At 39.0% G+C, this 13341-nt stretch overlaps 2 protein-coding genes across 3 annotated transcripts; both read left to right on the top strand.

Annotated features, from left to right (window-relative positions):
• Positions 1-1679: 1679 nt before the first annotated feature.
• On the top strand, positions 1680-9736 carry LOC109959540 (ras-related protein Rab-6A). 2 transcript variants are annotated; one of them, XM_020598991.1, is made up of 9 exons: positions 1682-1835; positions 1938-2009; positions 3717-3775; positions 3992-4045; positions 4621-4726; positions 4964-5075; positions 5456-5549; positions 7481-7547; positions 8190-9736. In XM_020598991.1, the coding sequence occupies exons 2-9, from the start codon at positions 1940-1942 to the stop codon at positions 8252-8254; spliced, it is 627 nt and encodes a 208-aa protein (XP_020454647.1). In that variant the 5' UTR covers positions 1682-1835; positions 1938-1939; the 3' UTR covers positions 8255-9736. The 2 variants fall into 2 exon arrangements, with proteins under 2 accessions (XP_020454648.1, XP_020454647.1); XM_020598992.1 differs by lacking the exon at positions 5456-5549 and adding an exon at positions 6699-6792 and having other exon boundaries at positions 1680-2009.
• A 915-nt stretch (positions 9737-10651) lies between these two features.
• dnajb13 (DnaJ heat shock protein family (Hsp40) member B13) lies at positions 10652-13307 on the top strand. The gene is made up of 8 exons (XM_020598869.1): positions 10652-10869; positions 11020-11123; positions 11434-11595; positions 11684-11832; positions 12006-12257; positions 12530-12610; positions 12703-12779; positions 13029-13307. The coding sequence occupies exons 1-8, from the start codon at positions 10799-10801 to the stop codon at positions 13186-13188; spliced, it is 1056 nt and encodes a 351-aa protein (XP_020454525.1). The 5' UTR covers positions 10652-10798; the 3' UTR covers positions 13189-13307.
• Positions 13308-13341: the final 34 nt, after the last annotated feature.

The following is a 13341-nucleotide window of genomic DNA, read 5'->3' on the forward strand; positions in this document are numbered from 1 at the left end:
AGGATGCCTTTGTAATTATTAGCCATATATTTCCCTTTATGACTAATAATAACTGCACATTTCTAAAGAGATATCTAAGCTCATGTAATGTTTATAAGGGTTGTGCAAGAGTGCAGTTATCCTCATAGCAAAGGCACTTTAGAGTATCATTTTAATTAAGGTGTTCAAATGAAGTTATTCAAATGAATGCAGAGAGTAAAAGAAAACCTAAGCTTTGTCAGAAACTCAGCAAGATCCCTGTATGATTCCAGTTGATGAATATATTATAGTAGATTATTTCTGTGCTGAGCTGAAGAGACATCAATAATGAGACAAATACAAGGGACATATAGCATATTATAATTATGCAAAATGTCAGGAAAGCCATTGGCACACAACTGTATCTCACTTTTTTGCAGGCCTGAAGATAATATTCTACCTCTCGACCCTTCATTGCCAGTTCCCATCATACTGTCACAGATTTTCAGAAGAAACCAAATGACAGTCAAACCATCTGAGTTTATTTGGCCAGATTTATATGTCATAAATGTGTGTTTCTGATGCACTGTTTAATTGTTTCTCTTAACATTTTGTCCCTTTGTGAAACAGTACACTGTGCAAAGATGAAAAGTAGCCATCTGCTACTTTTGTCTGTCTTTGAGGGAAGCAGTAAATCCAGTCACCTTGTATGTTGCCAGATTTCAACATTCTGGATTGCAGCTGTTCAATGGGTTGAAAATCATAAGCAACTGAACAAGAGCTACAGTGAATCTTGTGAACATTTCAGCATGTTACCAATTTTAAAGCATCTGACATAAAAGATCTAACAAGTTAGGCTTCCTCTTTCACACCCAGATACTGCAAGCCATAACTGTGATTTAATTTTGTTCACAAAGATAATTAATGCCAGTCGGTTTATGTTGAAAGGTTGCCAGCAAAAAACTGACATAAATAGCAAATATAAGACTGTACAAGTGCAAATTGCAGCAATGTCTCAAAATAGAGTGCTCTGAACAAAATAAGTGTGTTTCTTTTGACACCAAGAAGGTGGCACACTGTCAAGGGAGGAGGAGGAAAAACTTTTAAGCATTCATGTAAAATATTATACAAGAGTCATATTAAATTGTTATATAAAAAAATACCCTGACATTATTAGTATTATATAGGGAAAAGCAAGAATCCACTAACTGTGTCAAGTTAATGGGTATGAGATAGATAGATAGATAGATAGATAGATAGATAGATAGATAGATAGATAGATAGATAGATAGATAGATAGATAGATAGATAGATAGATAGATAGAGTCACTGAGAATTTACAAGAAAATAAATAAAACATATTTGTGGCTTGGTGTTTCATGTTGAATACCAATTAAATACAAAAACTGATACAAATAAATGAATTTAGGATGTAATTTTAATATCAGCACAGGGCCCTTTCTAGCTCCTTGGGACATGATTGAGATTGTCTGTAGATGAGGATGGATGCGTAAGTTAGCCTTTAGCCCGTTGTTTGTGCAACCGATTTTTAAAAAAAAAAGAAGTGTTATACCATTTATCCCCTAATTGTGTCATTCGCTCTGCCACATGACATGACTACTCCTGCTATCCTCCTGTTTCTTTCTTCACCAGCAGAGGGCAGCATAACAGTTCACCTGACATGCCACACAGTGTTAACTTTGCATATGAAGAAGAAGAGTGGCTCCAGGCTAGTTAGCTGGTAGTGGTGTAGTCATGTAAGAAACTGAGAGTAATGCTAACTTGGGTGCAGTAGTTAGAGGGTTAATCAAAGGCGTATTGAAGCTTAAAGGAAGGATTGTGGAGTACGAAATCCAGCCAGGTGTCCCAAAAAGAGGGTAAAACCTTGCGGATCTTGGACCTTTGATATTTGAGAACATCTGGTTAGCTGGCTAGCTGGGGAGTTCACGAAAAGTAACGCCAAGGCTTGTTTCATACAGCCATGTCTTCGGCCGGAGACTTCGGAAACCCTCTAAGAAAATTTAAATTGGTCTTTCTCGGCGAACAGAGTGGTAAGTCTGACAATATCATTTAAAGTTTGACAATGTAGAACCTGAATTGTGCTCTGCATAAGATGTAGCTAACACCAGCGTTTTATGGTTTGGTGATGAGCGTTAACCAGATAGCAAGCTTAGCTAACAGTAGCTGCGTACCCTTAAACTTGGCACAGTGATAGCATTGCGACACTGCACCTTCCACGCTGGCTCCAAGGAAGTTTAGTTGAGTTTCTTCCAGTTAAGTAATGTCTGTGGAAATCGAGTTAATTGTCTGTTAGCAAACTTGCGTGGGGAGTTGTGATAATATAGCATTAACGGAGCCAGTGTCAACCACTGTCAATTATTGGTTAAGCGGTAAAGCAGACTGGTCATTATACTAGGTTGAATTGAAAGCACTCTCCATATTAATATTAGATGGATTTTGTTTGATTGTTACTTTCTAAGTAGAGGCTATAGTTCCCGGCGCAGTTTTATATATGACATGCTCTTTTTGTTGCTGTGTTCAGAGGAGTGCTTTCAATCTCGATTAAAGTCCACAACCTATTGCTGTACAGTGATTACACAGAGTAGATTGTCTACTCTGGGGACATTGCTGTGCATCAAATGCACCGCAGATGCGTCCCATTTTCCAAACCTGCCCAGTAGCATTCCTCTCTACTCATTTTCCACCCCAACTAAGCACAGGGTGTAGTTGTACAGCAAGAGATATAGGGTCAGGGAGACAATCATGAATCTGTTTTCAAAGGCAAAGGTGTGCTGTCCTCTATTATATTTTGCAGTGCAATGCTTCCACAGTGTTCCACTATTTCCACAGTTGTCTGTTTTGCATTACCAACACATCACACACTGTCAGCTGTATTTGGTAATAAATATAGAATTGAGAATGCAGCAACTCCAATTTTCTTATCTTCTGAAGCCATTTCTGATACCCCAGCTTTGGGCATTTGCTAAAATCATACTAGTATTAATTTTATTTGACATTTAAACTGTGTTCCTAACTGTATGGTAATCTTATGCTTTGCTGTGGGGTTGTTTCTTGTAATGTGACTCACCACCCCCATCAAGATCAGAGGGACAGACTGCTTGTCACACAGTCTGTGATCACCTGTGTGGTGCTTTGTAGCATTGTAAACAGCAGTGTTCGTCTGGGCATTTCGTCATCAGTTTAGTTACAGTGCAACTGAAAAATTGTTAGTGACAAGCATACGTCTAATTAACTTCTAATTATTCTGTTATCATTCTCCCATTCTTTGTTTATTGGCAGTTACAGCTGAAACGATTGTTTGCTTAATCAACCAAATCAGCAGAAATTGGCAACAAATTTTGACATAATTGTTTAGCAAAAAAACACAGCAGTTGGTTTCAGTCTACAAAATATGAGAATGATGCTGTCGTGTGTTTTTATATCATTAGAATTTGAATATCTTTGAGGCTGTGGGCTGTTGGTCAGACAAATAAAGCAGCTTGAAGAGGTGTTGGCATTGGGCTCTGTTAAATTGTAAAGGGCATTTTTGGCTGTTTACCAGCCTTTTATAAACTAACAATTAGTTAAATAAATACATAGCACTGCAGTGGAATTGAGATGAATATTCAAATAATCATTAGTTGTAGCACTATCCATTACTGTGTATATTTTGAGTAAGAAGTGATTAACCTACAAAACTGAAATGAAAGTGTAATCATTACACTTAGAGTACTTTGCTGTTTGTTTGTTTTTTTTAGTGGGGAAGACTTCGCTGATCACCAGGTTCATGTATGACAGCTTCGACAACACATACCAAGTGAGACGAAAGCCTTCACTTGATTTAATCTCCATTGATAATGTCCATATTATTCTGAAATCAAATGCGATTGGATTGAAGATGGATATGAATGAATGAAAGAATGACACTTTATTATAGACTCAAGGTCCAAATTAAAACAAATAGACAATAAAAGAACAATTAAAAGAAACAATAAAAATAAAATATGGATATTTAACTTCTTTTTTTTTTCAGGCCACAATAGGAATAGATTTCCTGTCAAAAACCATGTACCTTGAAGACAGAACAGTAAGTTTTATTTTCATCTCTACTAGTGTCAAATCAGTCGTCTTTGTCCAGACTGGGGAAATTATCTGTGGTGCCATTAATATCAACTACTACTCAGATGTTGTTGACTTTTTTTTCTTCAATAGTTTGTTTTGTAACAAATACAAACATTTGTACCACCGGATGGCGTACTCCCTTGATCATTTCTGCCTTTCTTTATTTGTTTCCTTGCTCAATGCAAGTTTTCTTTCTCTCCTTTCTACTCCTACATCTGTTGTCTTCATTTATGTTTTCAAATTAAACGCCTTACTTGATCAGGAGAGGTGGGTTGATGACAAGTGAAGGGTGATTATTTATTTATTTTCTTCCTTTCCAGGCCCAGACAGCTTGCTCTTTCTGGTGGTCATTCACTACCTGCATACACTACGCTTTCTCTACCTTTTTACATTTGTCTGACGCCCCCCGCCCCCCTAGTTTTCTTTTTGTCACCGCAACTTAACCTCATTTGTGACTGTTTGTTTGTTTTGTTTTATTTTCATCTTTTATTTTTTCTTTTTCTCTTTTATTTCTTGTTCCATCCCCTTCCTGCATCATAGATCAGGTTGCAGTTGTGGGACACGGCGGGGCAAGAGCGCTTTCGTAGCCTCATCCCGAGTTACATCAGAGACTCTGCTGCAGCTGTTGTTGTGTATGACATCACAAGTAGGTGGATGGCCTGCGCACTCAGATGTTTTAAAACGCGCCACATATGTCCCATCTGTTACATGTAAAGTTTGTAGTCATTCAGTGTCATTAATTATCAATTATCCAGGTGTGTACAGCGTGTCTCTGCTTCCTTATTGTCTTCCTGTCACAAGCATGGCTGTTCACACAGTTGAGGCTTTTCATCTCTTGAATAGTGATTTTCTGCTTCTTGTTTCTCACTTTTCTCTTTTTCAGATGTCAACTCCTTCCAGCAAACCACAAAATGGATTGATGATGTGAGAACAGAGAGAGGAAGTGATGTCATTATCATGTTGGTGGGGAACAAGACAGACCTTGCAGACAAAAGGTAATCTCATCCCTCCTCCTCCTGTCTCTGTAGTGCTCTCTCCATTCAGAGGATACTAATGAAGTCACTGATTGTTACTGCTGACCCCTCAGTACTGAGTTCCTTGGCCCTCTGTTATGCAGTATTGGATCAAAGTGTTCTCTCTGCTATTTGTGGATGTCAAAACTGTGATTGACTCTTAATTTTCCACACTCTATACATTCGTTTGTTTTTATTTTTCACCACACATTGCTCAAAGATATTGATTATTTGATCTTGCTCACAGTTATATTGTTATCAACTGTAGTAATGTTTGATGTCTTGTGAGATCCACTATCTACCTGTTTAATGAACTTGGCTTGTCTTCTGCTGTGCATCTATTGACCCCCTTATCTCCACAGGCAAGTATCTATTGAAGAGGGTGAGCGGAAAGCCAAAGAACTAAATGTAATGTTTATTGAGACTAGTGCAAAAGCAGGCTACAACGTAAAGCAGGTAAGAGTGTGTGTGAGTCGTGCTCTGTAGTCCTGCTGCAGATGCTGCTGCCTTGGCTCTGCCTCCAAAGGTCACCTGCTAGAATCAGAGGTTAAAGGTTTGGGGAGTTAGATGCTAATAGAAAATCTTGTGGAGTAACCTGGAAAAAAAACAGGAAAAAAAAAATCAACTGGACTTGGTTTTAGGTCGAAGACGTTTCACCTCTCATTCATGAAGCTTCACAAGATATGTCCGACTGGTGTTGAGCTGGAGATATTTATCACCATCGGTGGTGTTTCAGTCCTTTGATGGCCAACAATGTCCCCTAATGACTGAGTCGTTATAGCCTGGTATCGGTGAGTGTCGTTACCCGTCTTTGAACCCTCACCTGTGGACTGACACCTATTGTTCTGGTGGGCATGTTTGGGCAGAGATCTCAAAACAGAGTTGTAAATGGATGACAAGTTGTCTTAGTCCACCACCCCTATTTAGTGAGGGGTGTTCTGTTTGGACAAAAATAGCAACTTTAAGCCAGTGAACACCCTGCAGCAAAGACTGGTCCACCCGAAGGACAAAACGCCCAGATACAAGCAGGGTGATGTGGTGTATGCAATTAAGTGTAGTCAGGAGTGTAGCGACTTGTACATTGGTGAAACTAAGCAGCCGCTGCACAAACGCATGGCCCAACACAGGAGGGCCAACTCCAGTGGACCAGAGTCCGCAGTCCACCTCCACCTGGTGGTCAGCCAGTTTCCTTCTTGTCTTGCCGGTTATGTCACAACCACAAGGCCATACCTCTCCTACAGTCGTTACCTCTCTCACTCCTGTGGTTTTTTTGTTTGTTTGTTGTTTTTTTTTTTTACCGCACTGGAAGTGAGACCTTCTAAAATAGGCATTTCGGAAGTTTACCAGCTGTTCTAAACCGTTATCATTCATTTTCTGTCCAAATTTATTCCCACCTCTTACTTTTATGAAGCTCAGCCTGGATGACTTTTGGCCTTGAGCATGGGTGGCAGTAGCAGCAGGAAGGAGCACGACTTGTTAATCCATGTCAACATAATCACAGTCTGTACTTTTTCCCCTTTGTCTTCTTGTCAATGTCTGTGGTGTTATGTGTGTTGCCCTGTTGGTGTTTGTGTGTTGTGCGTGGTGACTGGTGGAACATCACAGACACATAACCACAGAGGAAGGAGAACAGAGAGCGAAAGAGATGAATGTTTTGTTTATTGAAACAAGTGCAAAGACAGGCTACAATGTCAAACAGGTAGAGCGTGTGCACCTCATTGTGTATGTGTGTGTTTATGTTGAGGGTGCGCTTGCTCTCTTTTGATTAGCTCCTATTTCACACACGCATGCATGCGTAAAGGTGTGCTTTAAACATGAGCTTCCTCTGGTCATGAGTGAGGTGTGTGGATTTGTTTTTCAAGACCTCTCCCACTTGCTAGAAGTAATGATTTGCACTTGTGCTTGATCACAGAGAGGCAGGTCATGGTTTCAAAACAAATGCTCCTGACTCCACTGATTTAGCATAACTATGTTTTTGTTGTGAAATCTACTGTCTATGAAATTCTGGTTCTATATGATGCTGCTTAGTCTGGGGTGAGCATGATGAGCATCATACATTCATCACACTTTTCTTAAAATTCGTGTGAATGCATTGATCACTTAACGTCCTCCAAGCTTTATCAGTGGAAGAGCTCAGTAAGGCACAGTTTCATCCTCCTTAGAAGCATGTCTGCAGTGCAGAAATGTGGTCTTCTAGTAGCTCAAACACATGCTGCTAAATTCAAATCATATTAGGAAAAGTTCTCTCGGGCATCTTCCTCTGTGCGAGCTGCAAACAGACCTACTTCTAAATCGTGTGTTGGAAATATATACAGCACGCTGTCTTGATTTCATCTTGTGTTTGTCATGCTGAGTATAACAATGTGTCTGGTTCTCTTCCCCTCCAGCTGTTCCGTCGTGTGGCAGCCGCCCTGCCTGGCATGGATACTACCCAGGACAAAAGTAGAGAGGACAGTATCCTTTTGTGTACATGTCAGAGTCTGACATGGCAGCAGAGTCGGGAGGCCTCCTCACTCTTGTATTGTGTTATATGGATGGTCCCCGCTAGGAATAAAATCTGCTGCAGCACTGACAGCTCACTGTTGTAGTTTAACCCATGTCTGCCACTCTCTGTTTTACTTGGTATAATATCAAAGGAGTGCCCCACCATTATTTGATTTTGATTGTGATATACTCGCCAGCAAAGGGCTTAAACTGGCTGTGTATGGCTTTTTGTTTTTTTAGTAAACTCCTTCACAGAGGTCAGCAGATGTAGGCAGTTTCCCAACCACTCCTGAAATATTACGAGATTTTTTTTTTTCTTCATTCAGTGTGTAGGATTTGTCATATAATTAGGAGCTCACACAATGGCTGTTTGTATTGTAATACCAGAATAAATTTAGTATCAAATTATTATTCAGCTCTGTACCTTGTCATGTCTTGCAGTAGAAAACAAATGTGAAACAAATTTCTACATATGCAGAAAACTTTAAAATGCAATTTCTTTTAAATAAGGGGTGTAAAACTGTTGTCTAAATTTGTTTTCTAACAACCTCGTGCATTTCAGAGTTGTATTCTTCCTGTTCTGTGATTTTCCTTAACACCTAAACCCTTCAGTGATTGACATTAAACTGGAGAAGCCACCAGAGCAACCTGTCAGTGATGGAGGCTGTCCCTGCTAATGCCAGCCTATGCCATGGCTAAATATTTCTCCTTCTGGCTTTTCCTCAATCCCAGTTGGTATTTCTGTACCTGTACCCGTCACTACACCCGCCTATCTCCCAGCCTGAAAAACAACACTACATTCTTGCCATTCTGGAAACATGCACTCTCATCAAGGTGTTCTGAAAAGTCATTTAAATTGAATGTTTGCACTGTAACACACACACACAACAGTATTCACAGCTGGAGCTCAGCCTTATTCACTGAGCTCCTGTTGTCTGGCATTTCAGATGGAAATGGTGGCAGAAGACTGACTCATATTGCTGTAGTTTGTGTCTAAAGATGACTTTTTGAACCAATCTTAAAAAAATGTTTGACATCAAATCAAGCTATGTGTTTCAGTGAGGATTTTCTTTGAAAAGTAAAATGTTTCTTTTAGCGTCATAAGCACAATGTGGATGTGTGCATTTGTCAGTTAACATAGTTTGTGCACTTGCAATTGACTGGCTATTTATTCCTAAATTGTGTTGTCAGCAAACCATTATTTTTAAACTGTTTGGAGTAATATGTGGAAATGGTTGCAGTTGGTTGAAGTAAACATTATCATATCTGGGAGATCGCATTGCTGACATATTCTACGTACTCATGATGCAGCTGTATTTCACAGTGGCAGCCATGAGCTTGAGCTGCCTGTACCAGCAGAATCACAGTTCTCCCACTATAGACCAGCATGATATGACAGGCACACAGCACCACTTGGTCACAAACCAGCACAAACACATGACCCCTACTATAAGAACAACCCTATCACTACACAATCTACATTTGTCCTTCCTCTTTTCCCACACTTGTTTCTTGAGATGAGTTATTTTTACATTGGCTTCCATTTTCTATTACCTTTTATTTGGATATATCTTCTTTTTTGAGACTACAGCTGTGGTAGAATAAAAGTCTTTGATAGTGTTTGAGGAAAATGTTCCCATGTTTTAAGAGTCATAATCACAAAACCCAACATAAACATTAGATGTGATCTATGCCTTTTGGGATTTAATTGTAGAGGGTTTTCTTGGCTTTGGATTTAGCTAGTTAAGTTTGGTATGATGTTTTATGAACACTTTACAGATTGTTTGCTTGTTTTATTATTATTTTTTTGGCATTGATCATTTGTTAATGATTATACTACATGTGTATTTAATCCACAATGACCTGTAATATTTATTTCTGTTGGATTCATGCATCTTTTTTATGGCTGTTAATATCCTCTTCTGGTATGAGTCCAGAATTGCTGAAATATGCATCCATCTGGACCACCTTTAACAGAATCAGTAGAGGGCATTGGCTGCTCTCTCTACCACCTCTAAATGGAAACTTCATACTGATAATACCGTGCAATTTTTGTGATCTTATGGAGGGCAGTCTGATTTGTATAGTGTAGGAGTCCTTAACGTTTGTCTGAAATGATTTTAAATGAAAGAATAAAAATAAACTTGTCACCACTGTTAGATTTTGTGAAAAGCTTATTACAGTTGTAAGAGTTGGGCCTCACTTTTAAGTTACATTTCTGAATTGTAAATCAAAGGATAAATGACATCAATGTCACGGAGATGTAGTTCTGTTTCCATTAAATTTTCAGCCTGGCTCTAGGCTGTGGTGATAAAGTATTAGCCACAGGAACACGAGAGCATGGCCTGAGAAGTGTTCCTGTAGGTGTGAAGCAGGACTGAATAACTGATAGTAATGAGCCTGTTTATCTATCCTGCTGGTCAGATATAATTGGTGGGCTTATTTCACAGCAGATATTTTGACTTGTCATTGCAGGAACAACACATGCAGGACTAATGTTAGTGATGATGGTTCTATGCCTGGCATTCATGTTACATGGGCATTACTTGCACCTAACTGGGATCCAGTCTATATCCATACTTGAATGTTGGCCTCGTGTAGCATGAAGGGAGATTAGGCCAGTCAACCTGTAGCAAAGAAGTTCACAGAACTGCCCCAGGCTCACAGCATGTTAACTATAATATAAACTAATTTGGGTTCTACATCATCTATTCTATACTGAGCTTCCATTTGAATGCTCTCCAATTCTTTGGCACATTTAATTGTATATTATGGACTGATTGTACACCCACCTTTTGGAATGGCCTTTTGTCAGCCAAGTGTGGTAGAATTTTATTCTTCAAACATGGTACATGCACCTCCAAGCATCTGGCCAGTGGTGCAGGACAAACCTTGGAAAGGTAAGCACTACCAGTAAAGGCTACTGCACTCAATCAGTTGTATCTATTCTATTGCGGCAGGCACCCAGTAATAAACCACCACATTATACACACAAACATATGAGTGACATTTTGTCCGTCTTTTGTATGCAGTTCCTGGATGTAGCTGTGGATTTTGTTGCTTCTGGTTGCAAGTCTCGCGAGAGTTTTCAAGCACTCGTTGCCCCGGTAACGAAGCTAAACGCCTGCCGCCCTGTGTTTTTAGCTAGCTAGTAAATTTAGTCAGATAAGTCTTACACACTAAGTTTAGTTTAGATACGGTAGTTCTAAGCATTTAATTTTATGATGGGTTTTGATTATTATGAGACGCTGGAAATAAACAGAAATGCAAACGACGCAGATATCAAAAAGGCGTAAGTCATATTAAACTACCAACAGTGAAGTTGCTCATTACCTAACATAGCTGTTAAAATTTAAACCTGCACACAGATTTTTTTTAAAAATAAGTATATAATATGTTGTGTTTATTAGGCTACCACAGCCCTCCTCTTTTGTCTTCCCAGATATCGACGTCTTGCACTGAAGTTTCACCCGAGCAGAACCAGAGAAGCTGGAAGTACAGAGAAGTTCAGTCAGCTAGGTGAAGCCTACGATGTTTTGAGCGACCGTAAGTAGAAGCAAAGGAAGACTGAGGTTGTTTAACCTTGAATGATGGGCTTTTTAATACAATCCACATATGAAAATGGTGTAAAAAAACTTATTGTATTGTTCAGTGATACATTTTGTGTGCTTAATTTGTCTAAGCTATAATTAAAGTTATAATTAATAATTATAATACTTAAAGTTTTCGGGGGAATCTACAGTACACTACATACATATGCAATTAAATCTATAAAATTATAGACCTATTACCACAGTATCAGTATTTTATAAGGCCGATATTTTGACAGTACAGACTATATATTTCTTTGTGACAGCTCGAAAAAAGGCAACCTATGACAAGTTTGGTGAGGAGGGTTTAAAAGGTGGCATCCCAGCTGAGTTTGGCAGCGGTGGGGCTTGGTCATCTAGATATGCCTACCACGGGAATCCAGACAAAACATTCAGACAGTTTTTCGGAGGCGACAACCCATTTGCGGGTGAGGAAAGGAGAAATAAAGACCATGCATTGAATGTTCTTTTTCATGTTGATTACCACTTGCATTAATCTTTTTTTTTTATTACTAGACTTCTATACAAATGATGAACCACTACAGTTTGGTGGCCTGCAACCAGGAGTAGTGAAGACACAAGATCCCTCAATAGAGAGAGACCTTCATTTGGCCCTAGACGATCTCTTTAATGGATGCACAAAAAAGATGAAGATATCCCGCAGGGTAAGAGCTACAGTTTTTTTACTGCTGTCCCATCCTACAGTTAACGTTAATCACACCAAGAAGTACCAATTGACACACACAGGCTCACTCGCATAAAAACTAGTTAGATGTAGCTGTTCATTAACCACACTGAGTGAATGCATTTATTAATTTTTGCCTTATTTGTTTTGCAGGTTATGAATGAGGATGGATTTACATCTAGTATCAAAGACAAAATACTAACTATAGATGTAAAGCCTGGGTGGAAAGAAGGCACAAGAATCATTTTTTCCAAAGAAGGAGATCAGGTACAAAAAAAACAACTCCACAACACAATTTTCTGTTGTGATTTAAGACAGCTATCAGAAAGGTCACTAATGACTCATCTAATCTGCTGTCTGTGGAGCAACATTGTGTTTTCACTGGACATTATGCATTGCCACCAATAGGTGGCATCAGCAGATCTTTTTCTTAAAAAGGTCTCTTTCAAGTTGCTCACACATGCTCTTTTAAATCAAACTACAGGGCACTGAGGGACTTGGCAATTTGCTCTCCTTTACTTCTTTTATTTTGTTTGATATGATTTCATCTATTTGGTCAAGACAATGTATTTGTATAAAGCCTTGTTAATCCACTCTGCATAGTAACAGCTTAATACTAAGTCATGTTTTTGGGGAGAAAGCCTGAAGACAAAGTAATCATTTTGCTGTAATCATTCATAGTGCGACAAAAGAATCATCCTCTGTTTGTAAGACAGCATAATGACCTGTTCTACAAGGCCCAGATCTCTCTGGAGATGGTGAGTCATATTAGGGAAGGTTTGATCACCAGTCATCCTTAAATATTTGGTTTAGGCAGAATAAACACTGAAACAAAAAACCTTTCTCACAGGCCTTGACTGGTTTCTCTGTGGATGTGGAGACACTAGACGGAAGGCTACTCTGTATTCCCATCAATGACATTGTGCAGTAAGAGCTTTCCCATATTGTGGCCAAAATGTTGTAACCCTATTATGTTGGCGTTTATCTCAGACACTCTAAAAGCTGAATGAATTAAACATTAAGATCAGACAAGAGATGATCATAATCAAAAACAGCACTTTATATTAACCATCCACCTAAACCTGGCCGTTTCTAGAATAATGTGTTTTGGATTTGTAGATTACCTTCATCAATTACTATTTCCCTGTCTCTGATTTGTTTCTCATATCACACCAGCCCTACATACAAAAAAACAGTGACAGGAGAGGGAATGCCGCTGTCCCAGGATCCATCCCAGAGAGGAAACCTCATTATCACCTTTGACATCCAGTTTCCAGAGAAGCTCTCTGCTGAGAGGAAGCACCTGATCAAACAAGCTCTAGCTTTGAAGTGTTGATCACATTTTAAATACATTGCTGTTCTACTACTACTGATTTTTTGTAATTACATTTTGTAATTTTTACAATCTTTTGAGATGAAAGATACACTAGGAGGCAATAAAAATCAAAAAAAATATGTAAATGGCGACACTGTGCTGCGACTTAAGCCT

This window comes from Monopterus albus, unplaced genomic scaffold, assembly GCF_001952655.1.
Source record: "Monopterus albus unplaced genomic scaffold, M_albus_1.0 scaffold39.1, whole genome shotgun sequence".
Lineage (NCBI taxonomy): Eukaryota > Metazoa > Chordata > Actinopteri > Synbranchiformes > Synbranchidae > Monopterus > Monopterus albus.

Coding starts and splice junctions, on each gene's coding strand:
- LOC109959540 (XM_020598992.1), top strand. CDS start 1,940: ATGTCTTCGGCCGGAGACTTCGGAAACCCTCTAAGAAAATTTAAATTG. Junction 2,010..3,716: donor CTTTCTCGGCGAACAGAGTG/GTAAGTCTGACA, acceptor TGTTTTTTTTAG/TGGGGAAGACTTCGCTGATC. Junction 4,046..4,620: donor TGTACCTTGAAGACAGAACA/GTAAGTTTTATT, acceptor CCTGCATCATAG/ATCAGGTTGCAGTTGTGGGA.
- dnajb13 (XM_020598869.1), top strand. CDS start 10,799: ATGATGGGTTTTGATTATTATGAGACGCTGGAAATAAACAGAAATGCA. Junction 10,870..11,019: donor GACGCAGATATCAAAAAGGC/GTAAGTCATATT, acceptor TTGTCTTCCCAG/ATATCGACGTCTTGCACTGA. Junction 11,124..11,433: donor CTACGATGTTTTGAGCGACC/GTAAGTAGAAGC, acceptor TCTTTGTGACAG/CTCGAAAAAAGGCAACCTAT.